Below are 16,392 nucleotides of genomic sequence, written 5' to 3'. Positions count from 1 at the left end.
TCTGGGGAGAGGACTAACATGGATTGCCCAAAGAAATGTTACTGGAAAACTTAAGACTTGGAAAGACCTACACAAAGATACAGATGACAATCCAGCTGAAAAGGTTAGGAGGAAAGAAGCAAAAAGAACCGAAAAAGTGTGACGGAGTTTCTGTAAGAATAGAACAGAATGTGGGAGAAATGGTTAGGATTTCAGCCTCCTTCAGTTTGGAGGCTCTCAAAGTAAATGACCTCTGCCCTCTCACGTCATCACGAGGCCTTTCGACACAACCCTGATTCCTGTCCTCATGGCTTGTTATTGCTGACTCTGGGCAGCTCTTAAATTGGTCAGAGAAAAACAATGTTCTAAAGGCCACGGCTGGAGAGTGCATTTTCCTTTAATTCAGCGTTCTGGAGTGAACAAAGTCTGACTTGCGGTTATAGGTACGCTTGGGTCTTGGACAGACATCTAATGAGGGTGAGTCTGGGTCATTCAGTTTGTGCAAGCCCTCAGCACCACACATATCAACTCCAAGGGCATAGGTAGTGTCAGTGGTGTTGCTTTTCTTGCAGAAATAATTCTTACACCTGGAAGAGAGCTTTTACATATTTCAGATCATTCTCACTCACTGCACCAATGAATGGCCATCCAAAATCCCTTACAGGAGCTACTACGTTGAGAAAGCAGAGTAATTTAAAAATTGTCTCTTGCCATTTTGTAGGGTTTTCAAATAAAAATGTCTGTTTCTACCCTAATTTGATCTCTCTATCAACTAATTCTTGTCTGTTTTTCATCTTGAGCCTGTGAACTGAAACTTATATATCTTATCAGGCAGAAGGAAGTTCAGTGACTCACTCTTTGATACTGTAGAGAAAACGTGATCAAAGAAGGCCAGGTTTCAGAAGGTTAATGAAATAAAAGTCTACAAAACGCACAGGGAAATGAACCCCACACAGCCTTATTTGTGAATGTAAATGTTTCCTTGGAGAATGCTATTCAAAGGAATAGATTATTTTGAAGGGAAGCGATTCTGATAGCACAAAATATGGGAATACTTCTGAAATGACTAGAAATTTCATTTATATAAATTATTGAGCTTATGACAAGTTCATATTCAAGAGTTATTCAGGCATTCCTTTGCTCCTTCCTAAGAAGAATACATTTATTTTATTCATTCACTGTAAAAGTTATAATTTGTAATTTCTTGGCTATATAAATCATCATTTGATGAGAAATGGGGTCTACATGGTGGTAATAAACCTAACTGTTCAAATAAAGACTTCACAATTGTCTTTCCAATTACCTGTTTCTTTAAAAGAGTATAGTTATATAGTACACATTCAATGGAAAGATTAGTCAGTTTACTAAAGATTAAAGATTTAAAACTCCATGTAAACAAAACAAATAGACAAAAATAACTCACAATGTCTATTTAAGGAATACAGCTCAGGACACTGATACTATCTGCCCATGGGTAACTAAACTGCAGAGAGCAATTACCTTTTAGGAGAAAAGCCACCTCTGAACAGACTGGGGTTTTTGTTCCTTAACTTCAAAGAACAACCATGTGCATCAGAATCAAACTTCTTACACAACACTTAATCACTCACATCAAAGGATTATAGATTTCCATGATGGGTACAAATAGTAAATTTGTATCCTTTCTTTCCCCTCAGTCCTTTGTTTTAATTAGAACTCACAAGGGCACGGTTTTACATGCTGACTGAGGTCTGCGGCAAATCCCTAGCAGGCACATGGAAGAAATGAACCCATCTGATTTGGGTTTTCACCTAAAACAACCCCTTCTCGGCTCCATACCTGACAGGTGCACCTCGACTGTGTGCAGGCTTCAGCAGGACCGTCACTGTGTTGTCTGTCTGATTCAAGGGCGTCTCCAGTTCATAAGCCGGCATGGAGGGTGCTGGAGAAGATGCAGGAGGTGGGAGACCAATGATTTCTGGTTTGCCTTTTCTTCCTACTTTCATTTACAATGAGCACTAAGAACACAGTACACTTAGTCTGTTAATAAATTGCCATGAACAGCCTTTATGTATCTGCCCAGCCCCTAACACGAGGGACAACTGTTACAATCAGCATGTGTTGACTTTGGTCTTGAGTTTAACCTGGGAGGGGTCATGAGCGGACTTAGGAGGTATTGGTAATACTGTTTATTGATTTGGGTTCTCCCTTGATGGATGTAGCCATTACACCCATACATTCATGCACCTCATTGTAATTATACTGCAAACTGTAAAATAAGTTTAATTTGTGTGTTTTTATGTACATATGTTTTTCTCAAAAAATTAAATGTAAATTTAAGAAATAATTGCTAAGATCATAAAACTGATCATTTCAGTTCTCCCATCTAAGGCAAGGTTTCTGTGTCCCAAAGGTTCATTGGAGATTTGAAGAGGTCCTTAGGAGTCAGAGGGCCTTGCTGGACTTGTGGGCTCTTCTGGAAAATACGACTGAGAGAAAGATACTGAGTTGAAGTAAGAAAGGCTTGGGTTTGACTTTCTGCTGCATTTTGTTTCGACCAGCATGATAGCTCAGGGACAATTATTATCTCTGAAGCTTTAGGTTACTCATCTTTTAAAACAGGAGAAATTATCCTGTAGGGTTATTACGGGAACTCAAAGGGATAACAGACAAAGAGAGTGGGGCAAATATAATTCTATAAACATTCAATCTCTTCTCAGCACAGATCCTATTTCCAAGGCCATTTCTGGGCATTCTTTGTTTTCTAGATTAAGTCTAATTATGACAAGATAATGGAGCTCTTGAATAATTTTGTGATCACTGTGGACACGAGATATCATTTCATGAAGGCTGTGATGCTGGGGCTGGGGGCACATGGCCTTTTTAAGACCCTCAGGTCTACGTACCTGATGAGAACATTAAAGATAATTTTTTTGCAAATAACAGTTTCTAAAATCTCTTACATATAAAAAGCTTTTATGTAAAAGACATGGATTACAGCTCAGGTCCATCTATTGGATTTTCTCAGCACTAAAATTAGCTCAATTTCTACTAAAAATGAACTTCAATTCATGACACAGAAATCACATTTTGTATAGACAGTAATTCTTGGAGGTCCATGAAAGTAGAAAATGGGGGTCCATAAACTATAAAAATTTTTTTTGAACTATAAAAATCAAATATTTGCTGCTAAGGAACCCTTCCAGCATAACTAAGATGTTAACTGGCTCTGCTTTGGGACAGAGCTGCAGAACTTGATGAGCTAAGAGTGATCAGACTCATGCTAACCAGAACTTTTATCTGACACAAATGGGAAAAATGAATTAGTTTCTAGAAGAGTAGCCTCTTAAAGATAATAACCTTGGAAATAGGATTTCCATGGGGAGAAGTTACCCCCAAAAGGGGGATGTGAAGCTATGTACGTTGGCACACATGACCTCTTTAAATCTCCATGATAAATTCATATACCAGATTAATACCATTTTGATTTACATGCAGGGTAAATTCACTTGATCAAGGTTAGAGAAGAAGTACTTGGGAAAATTACAGCTAGGATTCAAATTTTCTGATTCCATGCCCAGTGGTCTTTCTACTCACCCATCTGTACCACTTAATGTCATTTTCCCAACCTCTACATTGCTTTTATGAGCTAAAACTTTCTATCAACTGTCAAGTGCCTATTAAACTTCAAGTTAAGTTTGTACTCATAAATTAACTCTTACACAATGCAAAGTTATCCCTTAAGCTATACCTGCTTAAAATCAAAATTCCAAACCTCCCTCCTCTCTCAAAACCTAATAGAATGCTTACAGTACTTGAGTTTATCTTCCTCCCTTTAGTTCTAAAGGAAAACGTAAAACCTTTCACAAAACTAGGGATGAGGGACAGCAGGCATGAAAATCAGGCTATCACTTGGCTAACCCTGACTGATGAGAAGTGACCTCCCTCACCCCCACCCTGCTCTTCTAACCCGCAACCAGTCACAGCCCAAACTCAAATACTTCTGCATTTGGATCCAAAGGGGGAAAATGGAAGAGAAAAATGTTCCTGGAATTGTGCTTATGGCTGCTGCATTTCCCACACCAGATGGTAACTCCATTTCCTCTAGTCTGAAGCTCAAAGACATTTTCTGCACAGTCGCACATGCCCAGAAATATTTCCCAAGTTACGTCTTTTGTTGGGTGGCATAATTGAGTCTCTACAAGAAAAGAGCTGGCGGATATAAGTGCCTGGCTCCCCCTGCTCCCCACTGCCCGTAGACACCTCTCTTTTCTGGTTGTGAAACCACCAATGGTGAAGATCCAGGGAAGGCTGAGCCCTCAGGAAGGGACTCCACGTAAAGCTGCCTTTCTGCTGAGCATTTCATCATGAGAGATCTCCTTACAGACATTGTCCCAACCCAGCTGCTCTGGGAACTTGGGATGGAAGAGGGCAGAGGGTCCTCAGAACAGGATCTTCTGCTATTTCCTGACCAGGATGACGATCTGAAGCTCCCGACTGGTAAATATTTGTAGCATTTCACTGAATTTCATGAGTCTGATTTTCATACATTCCCAAATATGAATTTACATGTACGTTTGGGTGAACTTTCCACACTTGACAACGGGAATGAGACAGTACTCAAAGGCTACTTCTGATAAAAGACAAAGCTCATGAATGCATGATACCTGATATTTTGGTGGTGAACTGATTTGTTGCCGGGGGTCCAAAGCCTTTAGCTGTGCTGGCTCGGATGGTGAAGGAGTACGTGGTTCCTGGATACAGTCCGAAAAACAGGAAGTGGGTTTCATTTCCCAGTTTTGAAACTCTTCCACTTTGATTGGATAGATCTATTTCTGGGTCAAAGGAACTGACTGCTTTGTACGTGATCTGTAAGAGAATAAAAATGGGATGAAGTGTCTGGGCAGATGGACCAAGATGGCGTCTTTATCCAATAAACCCCCGTGATGCATGCACTGTCAGAAGCTTGATGATAAGCTCTCCTGTTCCCTTGGACTCTTCGAATCCTGGAGCCAGTGAACGGGCACAGGAACTCGGCCAAAACTGTTACGAGTTATTACTTTTATAGACAGAATGAGCTCATGTTTAAGCTAATACCTTGAAGTTGTTTGCTTTCAAAATGTCATCTTGGAAAACTACATCATAGATGGCTTAAAACAAAATAACAAAATAGGCAACCAATTCAAACAGATAAGACCCAACAAGGAGATGGCCTCATCTCTCACCCAGGGGCCAGAGTCTGGTTTTGCACTGAAGAGATTACTGTCTACTGGGAATAAGGGTACTTTTAAGCATTCTGCTCCATGTGGGCAAAGATATCTGCTCCAAGAATCAATCCTAGATGCTCGTCAGCAGCTCTTGATATTATGACTGTGGTGTCTATGATGTGGCCTATTCATTTTCTTCTTTAGAGCAAAGCTGTCCAATAGGACAGTCAGGATGGGAAGGTTCTATTCTGCACTATTCAGCGCGGTGGCCCCTAACCATAAGCGGAGCACAAGGAACATGGCTGGTGAGACTGAGAAGCTGAACATTTTATTTCATTTTATTACTATTTGAAAAAATCCCTTAAAAAAATGAAGCATAGTTGATGTAGACAACTTAGCAACTAAACAACAACAAGCTGGATATGTGCTCAGTCGTGTCTGACTCTGCAAGCCCATGGACTGTAGCCCACCAGGCTCCTCTGTCCATGGGCTTTCCCAGGCAAGAATACTGGAGTGGGTTGCCATTTCCTTCTCCAAGGAATCTTCCTGACTCAAGGATCGAACCCATGTCTCCTGCATTGGCAGGTGGATTCTTTACCACTGAGCCATCCAGGGAGCCTCAGTTCAGCTCAGTTCAGTTCAGTTGCTCAGTCGTGTCCGACTCTTTGCGACCCCATGAATCTCAGTACGCCAGGCATCCCTGTCCATCCCAACTCCTGGAGTTCACTCAGACTCGCCTCCATCGAGTCAGTGATGCCATCCAACCATCTCATCCTCTGTCGTCGCCTTCTTCTCCTGCCCTCAATCCCTCCCAGCATCAGAGTCTTTTCCAATGAGTCAACTCTTCGCATGAGGTGGCCAGAGTACTGGAGTTTCAGCTTTAGCATCAGTCCTTCCAAAAAAATCCCAGGGTTGATCTCCTTCAGAATGGACTGGTTGGATCTCCTTGCAGTCCAAGGGACTCTCAAGAGTTTTCTTCAACACCACAGTTCAAAAACATCAATTGTTCGGTGCTCAGCCTTCTTCACAGTCCAACTCTCACATCCATACATGACTACTGGAAAAACCATAGCCTTGACTAGACAGACCTTAGTTGGCAAAGTCATGTCTCTGCTTTTGAATATGCTATCTAGGTTGCTCATAGCCTACACTCTGTAAATCCCAAACTCCTAATTTATCCCTTCTTCTCTTTCCCCCTTGGGTAATCATTAAGTTCATCTTCTACGTCTGTGAGTCATTTTATTTGAATTAACTAAAACTTAAAATGCCCAAATGACTAGGAGCTGCCATTCTGGACTCAGTGCATTTCTGGAAGTTTTCATGATGTTTATCACAAAACAGAGTTCAAAGCACCCTGGATGAGTCTGGATTGTGTGAAAATAAATACAACATAGGTGTCTTTAAATTTTGCCCTTTCAAATGATGCTTGAAAGAATTTCACTCTAAGTAGTTCATCAGCTCCTCAAGAACTTGCATTTTAAGGGTGATTACTAACTTCTCCTGGTTGTAATGATATAATTTTTAAATGCGGCATATTCAAAAGTTTTAAATTGCAAAACTGAGCACTTTTCTTGCTTTCGAATAGGTTAAAGTTACTTATAATTTATGTGCATGAACACTAACACTGTTATTATACCAAGTGATAACTGACATTCTTTCTTCTTATGTTTATACCATGTCATTATAATTAAGGAGACCTCTCTGAGAGAATATTTAGATTGAATCAACTAAGCAATGGCAAGAAAATGTTTGCTGTATGTATTAATCACCGCCGCGCGCGACACCATCAGAGTCTGGCAGCAGATCTGCTGTTAACCCTCTCGCTGGTTTCCTTCTCAAGGTTCCTCAGAGTCAAGAGTAAGACTGAGTGCACTCGTGCTCCTGTCCAGTGACTTCAATGCCACCTCTGTGTACCTAGCTGCTTACATTGACTCCCACCCTGACAGCCCCAGAGAAAGCAGATATAAGCTGTGACAACATAACCACTCCCCCCACGTCCATTACTTCACTCATTCACAACATCTCCACTGCATGTCTCTTGGGTGCCAAGCACAGTGCTCTGGGCTGGGGTCTCACGTGACTCAAATGTGGTGACTGACTTGGGGGAGGGAGCAATCTGGTAGGTTCAGGAGAGATGTAACCCAGAAGTTATGACACAGCCTAATCGGAACACGCTGGCCTCCCTGGTGGCTCAGTGGTAAAGAATCCACCTGCAATGCTGGAGATGTGGGTTTGATCCCTGGGTTGGGAAGATCCCCTGGAGTAGGAAATGACTACCACTCCAGTATTCTTGCCTGGAGAAGCCCATGGACACAGTAATCTGGTGGGCTACAGTTTGTGGGGGTCACGAAGAGCCCGACATGACTTAATGACTCAATAACAACAAGAAGGGAAAGATTTCAAAGAGACTGCTGGGAGTTCAAGACGGAAACCAAAGACGTGTCCACCCTGTCTCGAACTGGAGCTTGCATTCCTCATATTCATCAATCCTTCCCAAGCCCACCCTGAGGATCTCTGGATCTGCTAAACCCTGGCAGTTGTGATGGTGTCCCCACCATCCATCCGGCAGTAACTCATGGAGTGTGCTAAGAGCTCTTTGTGGTCTGCAATCGTGATTAAACACGACAAAGGAATTCGAACTTTCCATATAACTGTCTCTTTTTTTTCTGAAGAGTGATACCTTATTCTTTTTGATCCCACTGTGATAGGTAAATATTTGGCCCTCAGTATATGTTCTCCTGAGAACTCCCGGGGAGAGCAGGTGTGCGCTCACAGACACACTCAGAATGCAGCAAGGAGGATGTCAGCTCTGCTGGTGCCAATGGCAAAGCAAACAGCAAAGGCTTTATCAGAGCACTTGCTGTTTTACCACAGCTGAGGGGTTTGGGCTCACCTCTAGCCATGACCTTGCAGGATCAGCTAGACTGGGTTTCTTAACTCTCTTTTAGTAACACTCAATAATTTATTTAAAAGCACAAATTCTCTCTCCCTGACCCATAACAATGCACATATTGTTGCTGTCTAGTTGCTAAGTCGTGTCCAACTCTTTGCAACCCCATGGACTGTAACTGGCCAGGCTCCTCTGTCCATGGGATCTCCCAGTCAAGAATACTGGAGTGGGTTGCCATGCTTTCCTCCAGGGGATCTTCCTGACCCAGGGATCAACTCATGTCTCCCGCACTGGCAGGTGGATCCATTACCAGTGAGCCACCACAATGCGTGTATAAACTCCTCTTAAAAATAAAAAATAGCAAACCCTCTCCCTCATCTAAGAAATCCCTAAAGAGCAACTCTGTTGTGTCCAAGTGGCCACAAAATGTCAGAAAGTGCATGCTGCTGCTGCTGCTGCTGCTGCTAAGTCGCTTCAGTCGTGTCCGACTCTGTGCGACCCCAGAGACAGCAGCCCACCAGGCTCCCCCGTCCCTGGGATTCTCCAAGCAAGAACACTGGAGTGGGTTGCCATTTCCTCCAATGCATGAAAGTGAAAAGTGAAAGTGAAGTCGCTGAGTCGTGTCTGACTCTTCCTGACCCCATGGACTGCAGCCTACCAGGCTCCTCCATCCAAAAACTCATCCAGAGCCCTGGGAGTCTGAATTCCAGGGATAAAAAGGTTCCTTGGAAACAGAGTGAACTTGACTCTGAACTCCACAGCCTGTGAGGAGCTGATGATGGTCAGTAAGCACCTCTCCTCCTGAGTGGTATGTCTGAAGGGCACCCAGCTCCACGCTCACACCCAAGTGTAATGTGCCTTTTTGGTATTTATTTTTTCATTTGCTCATTCAGCATGTCTGGGAAGTGCCTAGCAAGTACCAGGCTGTGGATGACCAGCAGGGACTCCCAGGAGGGAAGTCCAGGTCTCAGCTCACACCTGGACATTTCTCTGGCTGAAGGCCAAGTCGATTCTAACAACACCTCCATTGACAAAGAACCCTGACGTCCCAGGGTGAACCCAGGGACTCGATACAAAACCAATGCTGAAAACAAACTGACATGCAGATCACACACGTGGGATCAACTAGGTGAGATGGAATGAGCACACACTGGGTGATTTCTGATTGGCAGGTTGGTGCCTGAGTCACTCCAGCATCCTCTTCCCCTCTCATGACTAAGTCTCAAATCCTAGAGAGTGAAAACAGGATAACACACCATCTCCGACCATGGCTGCAATGCCAGCCAGCCTTAACTAGGTCCTTCAATGCATGCATAAGCAATCAGAGGAAGTAACAATTAAATCTGATTCCAGGGGACACAAGAACCTAGGATACTTCAGGGAAAAGTTCAAAATTTGACTGAAATGTAGGAAAGATCAGCAAAAGTGCCTTAGAAGGAGAATGAGGGGAAGGTGTTAGGAGGAAAGAAGGTATCAGCAGAAGCGGGTGTGATGGATCAGAAGGTTCACAGGGAAAAGAAAATTCCATACACACAGTTCCTTCCATTCCAGTTGAAAATCATGGCAGGAGTAGTAATGACTATCAACCGGGATAATACCACAGGAGGCCTGGAACACTGATGCCAAACAGGCCCCTCAATTCTCCTTCTCTCGACCCTTTGATCTGTCTCATTGGGCTTCCCTGGTGGTTTGGACAGTAAAGAATCTGCCTGCATTGCGGGAGTCCTGAGTTCAATCCCTAGGTTGGGAAGATCCTGTGGAGAAGGAAATGGCAACCCACTCCAGTATTCTTGCCTGGAGAATCCCAGGGACAGAGGCTACAGTCCATGCGGTCACAGAGTCGGACATGACTGAGCAACTAACACTTTGACTCTCTTCCTTTGAGGGGACACTGGCTTACTGAGCCCAGCTCTCCAGGCTGGGGGTTTTGAGGGATTTTCAATGCTCTGTCTGTCTATGTCCCCAATCAGCTGACGAGCCCAGACTGTTCTTTACTACGTGCCTGACAATCTTGCACGCACTGCTGCATGGAAGCAATACGTGGTTCTCATTTTATTCTTTTCTATACTTAGTTGCTGACAGGACTGCTTACCTCTAAAAGAGGAGGGAGAGATCTTATATAGTTTGTCCTCTTCCAACATCTTATACATACTAAGTGGTTTCTTTTTTTTTTTTTAATGCTTGTTGATGTGTTACTCTCATGACTAACAGCCTGGAGGTCATATACAGTTAGTGGGGACAATGAAAATACTGGGACATGTATCCCTGTGCATTGGGGAAAAGTGAAAGTCACTTAGTCATGTCTGACTCTTTGCAACCCCATGGACTATATAGTCCATGGAATTCTCCAGGCCAGAATACTGGAGTGGGTAGCCTTTCCCTTCTCCAGGGGATCTTCCCAACCCAGGGATTGAACCCATGTCTCCTGCATTGCAGGCAGATTCTTTACCAGCTGAGCCACAAGGGAAGCCCAAGAATACTGGGGTGGGTAGCCTATCCCTTCTCCAGGGATCTTCCCAACCCAGGAATCTAACCCCAGGGTCTCCTGCATTTCAGGCAGATTCTTTTGTCACCTGAGTTATCAGGGAAGCCCTTACTAACTGATAAACTTCCTTAACCAGGCTCGATATGCAGTGTTTGCATTTTGATACTGTACTATGCTTAGTTGCTCAGTCATGTCCAACTCTTTGTGACCCCATGGCCTAGAGCCTGTCAGGCTCCTCTGTCCATGGAATTTCCCAGGTAATAATACTGGAGTGGATAGCCATGCTCTCCTCCAAGGGATCTTCCTGACTCAGGGATCAACCTGCATCTCTTGTGTCTTCTGAATTGCAAGCAGATTCTTTACCAACTGTGCCACCTGGGAAGCCCTCTTCTTACCTATAGTTGAGTTTTAAGACCTGGTTTATGACACAGTGGGCTTCCCTTGTGGCTTAGCTGGTAAAGAATCCACCTGCAATGCAGGAGACCTGGGTTCGATCCCTGGGTTGGGAAGATCCCCTGAAGAAGGGAAAAGGCTACCCACTCCAGTATTCTGGCCTAGAGAATACCACGGATTGTATAGCTGCAAAGAGTTAGACATGATTGAGCAACTCTCACTTCACTTTATGACACATTCACACAGCCCTTTCGTAGTAGCGTTTAGATCAGTGTCAACTAGGATATCTTTGCTGTTGAAGTCAGAGAGATTAACGGGTTCTGCTTCTGAATTATGATTTCTATTGTTTTTGCATAAAATTTCCTTCTTATACAAAGATTATGCTCCATGGAATCAGAAAAATAGAATATTATCTTTATTTTCTGTCTGCCTAGATATCAACATGTGGCTTTCAGGACAAGTGGACTGATTTCTTGGAACTTAACATTGATTTCAAAGATTGTATATTTTTTAGCAAAATATTCTGTTATCCTAAGGTAAGAATCTAGAAGGCAGAACTAAAAAGTGGTCACGGGGCCAAAAGTATTAACTAAAAGGTTCTGATCACCGAGCTAAAAAAGAACCTGTTTGACTTGATTGTAAAAAACAACTCTACAAAAGCAGAGGCATGAATTTTCATAACACTCTATTCTTTTACCATGAAGCAGCCTAGGAAAGTGTCAATCATTCCACATGAAAATCAATTTTTTTCCTTTCCTCTTACTTTGTTTAACTTTCAATGAACAACATTTTTTTTTTTTTTCCGCATTTCAATACCAATTTTCCAAAGGTACAAGGAAGCATAGCTGTGAAGCTAGGTGGGTCAGGGAGACGGGTCACCAGTGATGACTGTCTGACAGTGAATCTTTCCCAGCTTTGTCAGTAGCTTTGAAAGGTATTCAGGTAAAGGTCCCGTGGGAAGAAAGGCTGCAAATTTCAGAAACCTAACAACATATAATTTTGTTGAATTTGCATTCGTATAAGTGCTAGCTTGAAAAAAAATGCACCTGCTTGTTTCTATGACAATAGGCAGAGTGAAATCACGCTCATACAGATGTGATGATGACTGCCACCCCGCTAGGGCTGTCATTTTTTCCCCCTGAACAAGTCATCAGGTTCTGCTCTGCTATCAATAGACGAAACTATGTCACAGAACTCTACAGGTGTTCTGTTAATGCTAAGAAACCAAGAGACATTATTCTGTTGTTAACCCAAGACAATGTCTAGAGACTCTGCTAATTGGATCATCAGGGTTCTATAAGGAGTTTAGGGATTCCCTGGTGGCTCAGATGGTAAAGTGTCTGTCCACAAAGCAGGAGACCTGGGTTTGATCCCTGGGTGGGGAAGATCCCTTGGAGAAGGAAATGGCAACCCACTCCAGTACTCTTGCCTAGAAAATTCCATGGGAGGAGAAGCCTGGTGGGCTACAGTCCAGGGGGCCACAAAGAGCTGGACACAACTGAGCGACTTCACTTTCACATTCAAAGGAGTTTAGAGCTGGTAAGGACAGGATGCCGTGGTTGCCTCCTAAATAATGTATATACTGCACATGCCTGCTAAGTTGCTTCAGTCGTGTCTTACTCTTTGCAACCCTATTGACTGTAGCCCACCAGGCTCCTCTGTCCATGGGATTTCTCCAGGCAAGAATATTGGAATGGGCTGCCATTTCCTCCTTCAGGGGAATCTTCCTGACCCAGTGATCAAACCCGCGTCTCTTTCATCTCCTGTATTGGCAGGCAGTTCTTCACAACTAGCGTCATCTGGGAAGCCCAAACTAATATGTACTACAGAACACATTGTTTTTAATAAAGGTGATTTTAGGGAGGAGAGAGGAAGAGGGTGAGATGGATGGAGAGAGTAACATGGAAACTTACATTACCATATGTAAAATGGATCAGTTCAGTTCAGTCGCTCAGTCGTGTCCAACTCTTTGCGACTCCATGAAGTGCAGTACACCAGGCCTCCCTGTCCATCACCCACTCCCGGAGTCCACCCAAACCCATGTCCTTTGTGTCGGTGATTCCATCCAACCATCTCATCCTCTGTCGTCCCCTTTTCCTCCTGCCCTCAATCTTTCCCAGCATCAGGGTCTCCCAATGGGAATTTGCTGTTTGACTCAGGGAACTCAAACAGGGACCCTGTGACAATCTAGAAGGGTGGAGTAGGGAGGGGGTTTGGGAGGAGTAGACATGGGTGTACCTATGGATGATTATACATTATGTATATACCTATTGATGTCTGACCGGAGAAGGCAATGGCACCCCACTCCAGTACTCCTGCCTGGAAAATCCCATGGGCAGAGGAGCCTGGTAGGCTGCAGTCCATGGGGTCGCTAAGAGTTGGACACGATTGAGCGACTTCACTTTCACTTTTCACTTTCATGCATTGGAGAAGGAAATGGCAACCCACTCCAGTGTTCTTGCCTGGAGAATCCCAGGGACGGCGGAGCCTGGTGGGCTGCCGTCTATGGGGTCTTCAATTGGACGCGACTGAAGTGACTTAGCAGTAGCAGTACTGATGTCTGACAGAAAACCACAAAATTCTGTAAAGCAATTATCCTTCAATTAAAAAAATAAAGTGGCAAAAAAAGCAAAAAAAAAAAGTGATTTTTAAACTATGCCATGTTGTGGCTTTACATACAATACCAGGTAATCTGGACACATCTAAATCATTGTGAGTATACATCCTGAGATTATCCATAATTTGAAAACCCATCTTTAATTATTTTGCTTCTATTCGGTAACCATTATAACTAGTGAAAGCATTCAACTTCTTAAAAGACATGATGCCACTATGTATTTTTAAATACTAGACAGGTGAGCAATCATACAAGTTATAGTAAAAATTAAATTACTAACAACAGTATACCTTACCTCATATAGAGTGATGACACCATAGGTCTGAATTGGTTCTCGCCATTGAAGGAATATCTTCTCTTCAAAGGTACTTCCTTGGATGGATTCAGTAAGAACGGCACCTGGAACTAGAAGTGGGAAAAATCGATACATATTTCAGTTAAAAAAAAAAGAAAGAAAGAAAAGTTTTTCTAGACTTAATAGCTTGTTAACTCTCTATTGAGTCAAAAGATTTTAATAGATATATTCCACTTTCTTGCAAAAACCTGAAATTTAAAACCATTTTGGCTATACTGTCTTTATAAAGAAAATAATTTCATCCCATTTTTCTCTAAAATGTTTGAATCAGACAATTCAAGTCTTGTAAATAAACTTTTTTTTTATTTTGTAAATAAACTTTTTTTATTGTTCAGAAATAAAGAAGGATGTGGAATGATGCAAATTCCTACACATTAACTCATGAGACTGTAAACTGGTGCAGCCATTTTGGAAGATGGTTAAACATAGATAAACTACTCAGTAACTTTAATCCTAGGTATATATCCAAGGGAACTGAAAAGACTGGTCACTCGAAGGCTTGTACACAAATATTAAGAGGAACACTATTCATAATAACCAAAGGGGACAAACCACCCAAGTCAGCTCATGATTTGATAAACACATCTCAATAACGTTGAAAAGACAGGGCTAGAGAAATGTTTTGTTAGCTGGTGGAGGGTATGAGGAGCCCTTAAGAATTGCTGAGATTGTGCCAACTGAAAAGACTGACTAGCGTTTCAAGAGGACACAAAGGTTGTACATATTTGTTTAGTTGATGGGCTATTTATGCTGCCGCTAAGTCACTTCAGTCGTGTCCGACTCTGTGCGACCCCATAGACGGCAGCCCACCAGGCTCCCCCGTCCCTGGGATTCTCCAGGCAAGAACACTGGAGTGGGTTGCCATTTCCTTCTCCAGTGCATGAAAGTGAAAAGTGAAAGTGAAGTTGCTTAGTCGTGTCCGACTCTTAGCGACCCCATGGACCGCAGCCTACCAGGCTCTTCCGTCCATGGGATTTTCCAGGCAAGAGTACTGGAGTGGGGTGCCATTGCCTTCTCCTATAGAGGGAGGATATTGACAGCTATTCTAAATAGAACTAAGTGGGGTGTAGCAGAAAAAATATCACTGATTCAGATGGGAGGCCTGGGCTCTGATTTAAGACTTTCCAGGGATTAAACAGTGAAATCTAGGCAATGCACTGACCCTTCTTAGTTATCAGATGTCTCATTTCTAAAATGAGGAAGTTGGAATAAGTTGATCCCTAATTCCAAAACTCTAAATATGTATATATATATATGAAAATAGTTACAGTTGTTCCAGATTGAAGGAATTGATGTGAAACTACAGTGAAGCAAAAAAACAAGATATTTAAGGAGTGATGATACTGGTGAGTTCCAAGAAAATCTGGATTCTGGACTCTGAGACTAAAATGCTCAACACAATCAGAAGCTGGACTATGATGGGCCAAAACAGAGAAAGCTCAGCTCATTCTCTTCTCCTTGACTTTGACAGTGTTTATTTTGATGTCATCAGTTCCTAAAAGTATCAAGATGATTATGATGTGTGTGGTTTTACTGCTTTATGATAATCTTCTGACTTCAAAATGTGTATTAATCTATGTGAGGCTTCCCTCGTGGCTCAGATAGTAAGGAATCCACCTGCAATGCAGCAGACCCGGGTTCGATGCCTGGGTTCAGAAGTTCCCCTGGAGAACGAAATAGTTACACATTCTAGTCTTACCTGGAGAATCCCACACAGAGGAGCCTGGCTGGCTACAGTCCATGGGGTCACAAAGAGTCAGACACAACTGAGCAACTAACACTTTGACATTCATTAATCTATGTACAGGTGCAAGGAGGGCAAAAACTTAGAAAAAACAAATCTTTGATTTAATTCAATTAGTATAAATGGGACTAAAATTTTAAAAAGAGATTGTCAAATTGATGTTGAACAGAGGGTATCTTAAAAGGATAAACTTAATAAAATGTACTGGAGGCCTTGTAACCATGAAAATGTTAACAACAGGAAAACCTAAATGGGATTCATATAATTGCTTTTAGGTCAAGAACAGATCAAGTGATTAAAATAAAATACCAGAGAGGTTAGTTAAATTAGGAAGATAGCACTTCACGGGAACTTAGGTCTGGCACTGGTTTTTAGAAGTTGTAGAAATTCATGATTTGGAGTATAGAACCATAATATATCTAAGTTTGTGGAATTGAGCCCTGTCTAGTGACACTCATAACAGCAATAAAAGATATATCTTTCCCACATATTTCTCATAAATGATATTTAAACAAAATTATTATAGTATAATAAAACTCACAACATACAATGAATTGTGGCCTTTATTAGTGGCAGATAGTGACACTTCAATTGTTTTTCTTAGAGCTCAGTATTATCCATTTTTCTCTTTCTGTCCTTTCCTGCCTTTTTTGAAGTCTTTTTTCTTTTGTTCTTGTTTAGAAATATAATTTGAAATCAAAGTTTTTCTAATTAACTGGATGCTGATATGCTATGAAACCAAT

The 16,392-nt window shown here is 42.3% G+C and overlaps 1 protein-coding gene across 3 annotated transcripts in view; it reads right to left on the bottom strand.

Moving 5' to 3' along the window:
• PTPRM (protein tyrosine phosphatase receptor type M) overlaps positions 1-16,392 on the bottom strand; it is a 655,853-nt gene that overhangs the window by 260,253 nt on the left and 379,208 nt on the right. For all 3 annotated transcript variants that reach the window (XM_068993577.1, XM_068993579.1, XM_068993578.1), the window contains exons 9-11: positions 13,846-13,955; positions 4,626-4,827; positions 1,798-1,900 (exon numbers count right to left, since the gene is read on the bottom strand). In XM_068993577.1, the coding sequence (XP_068849678.1) occupies positions 1,798-1,900; positions 4,626-4,827; positions 13,846-13,955 (415 nt within the window). The remainder of the gene's footprint in view (positions 1-1,797; positions 1,901-4,625; positions 4,828-13,845; positions 13,956-16,392) is intronic.

This window comes from Capricornis sumatraensis, chromosome 21 (genome assembly GCF_032405125.1).
Source record: "Capricornis sumatraensis isolate serow.1 chromosome 21, serow.2, whole genome shotgun sequence".
Classification (NCBI taxonomy): Eukaryota; Metazoa; Chordata; class Mammalia; order Artiodactyla; family Bovidae; genus Capricornis; species Capricornis sumatraensis.
This window is presented reverse-complemented; position numbering and strand designations above follow the sequence as displayed.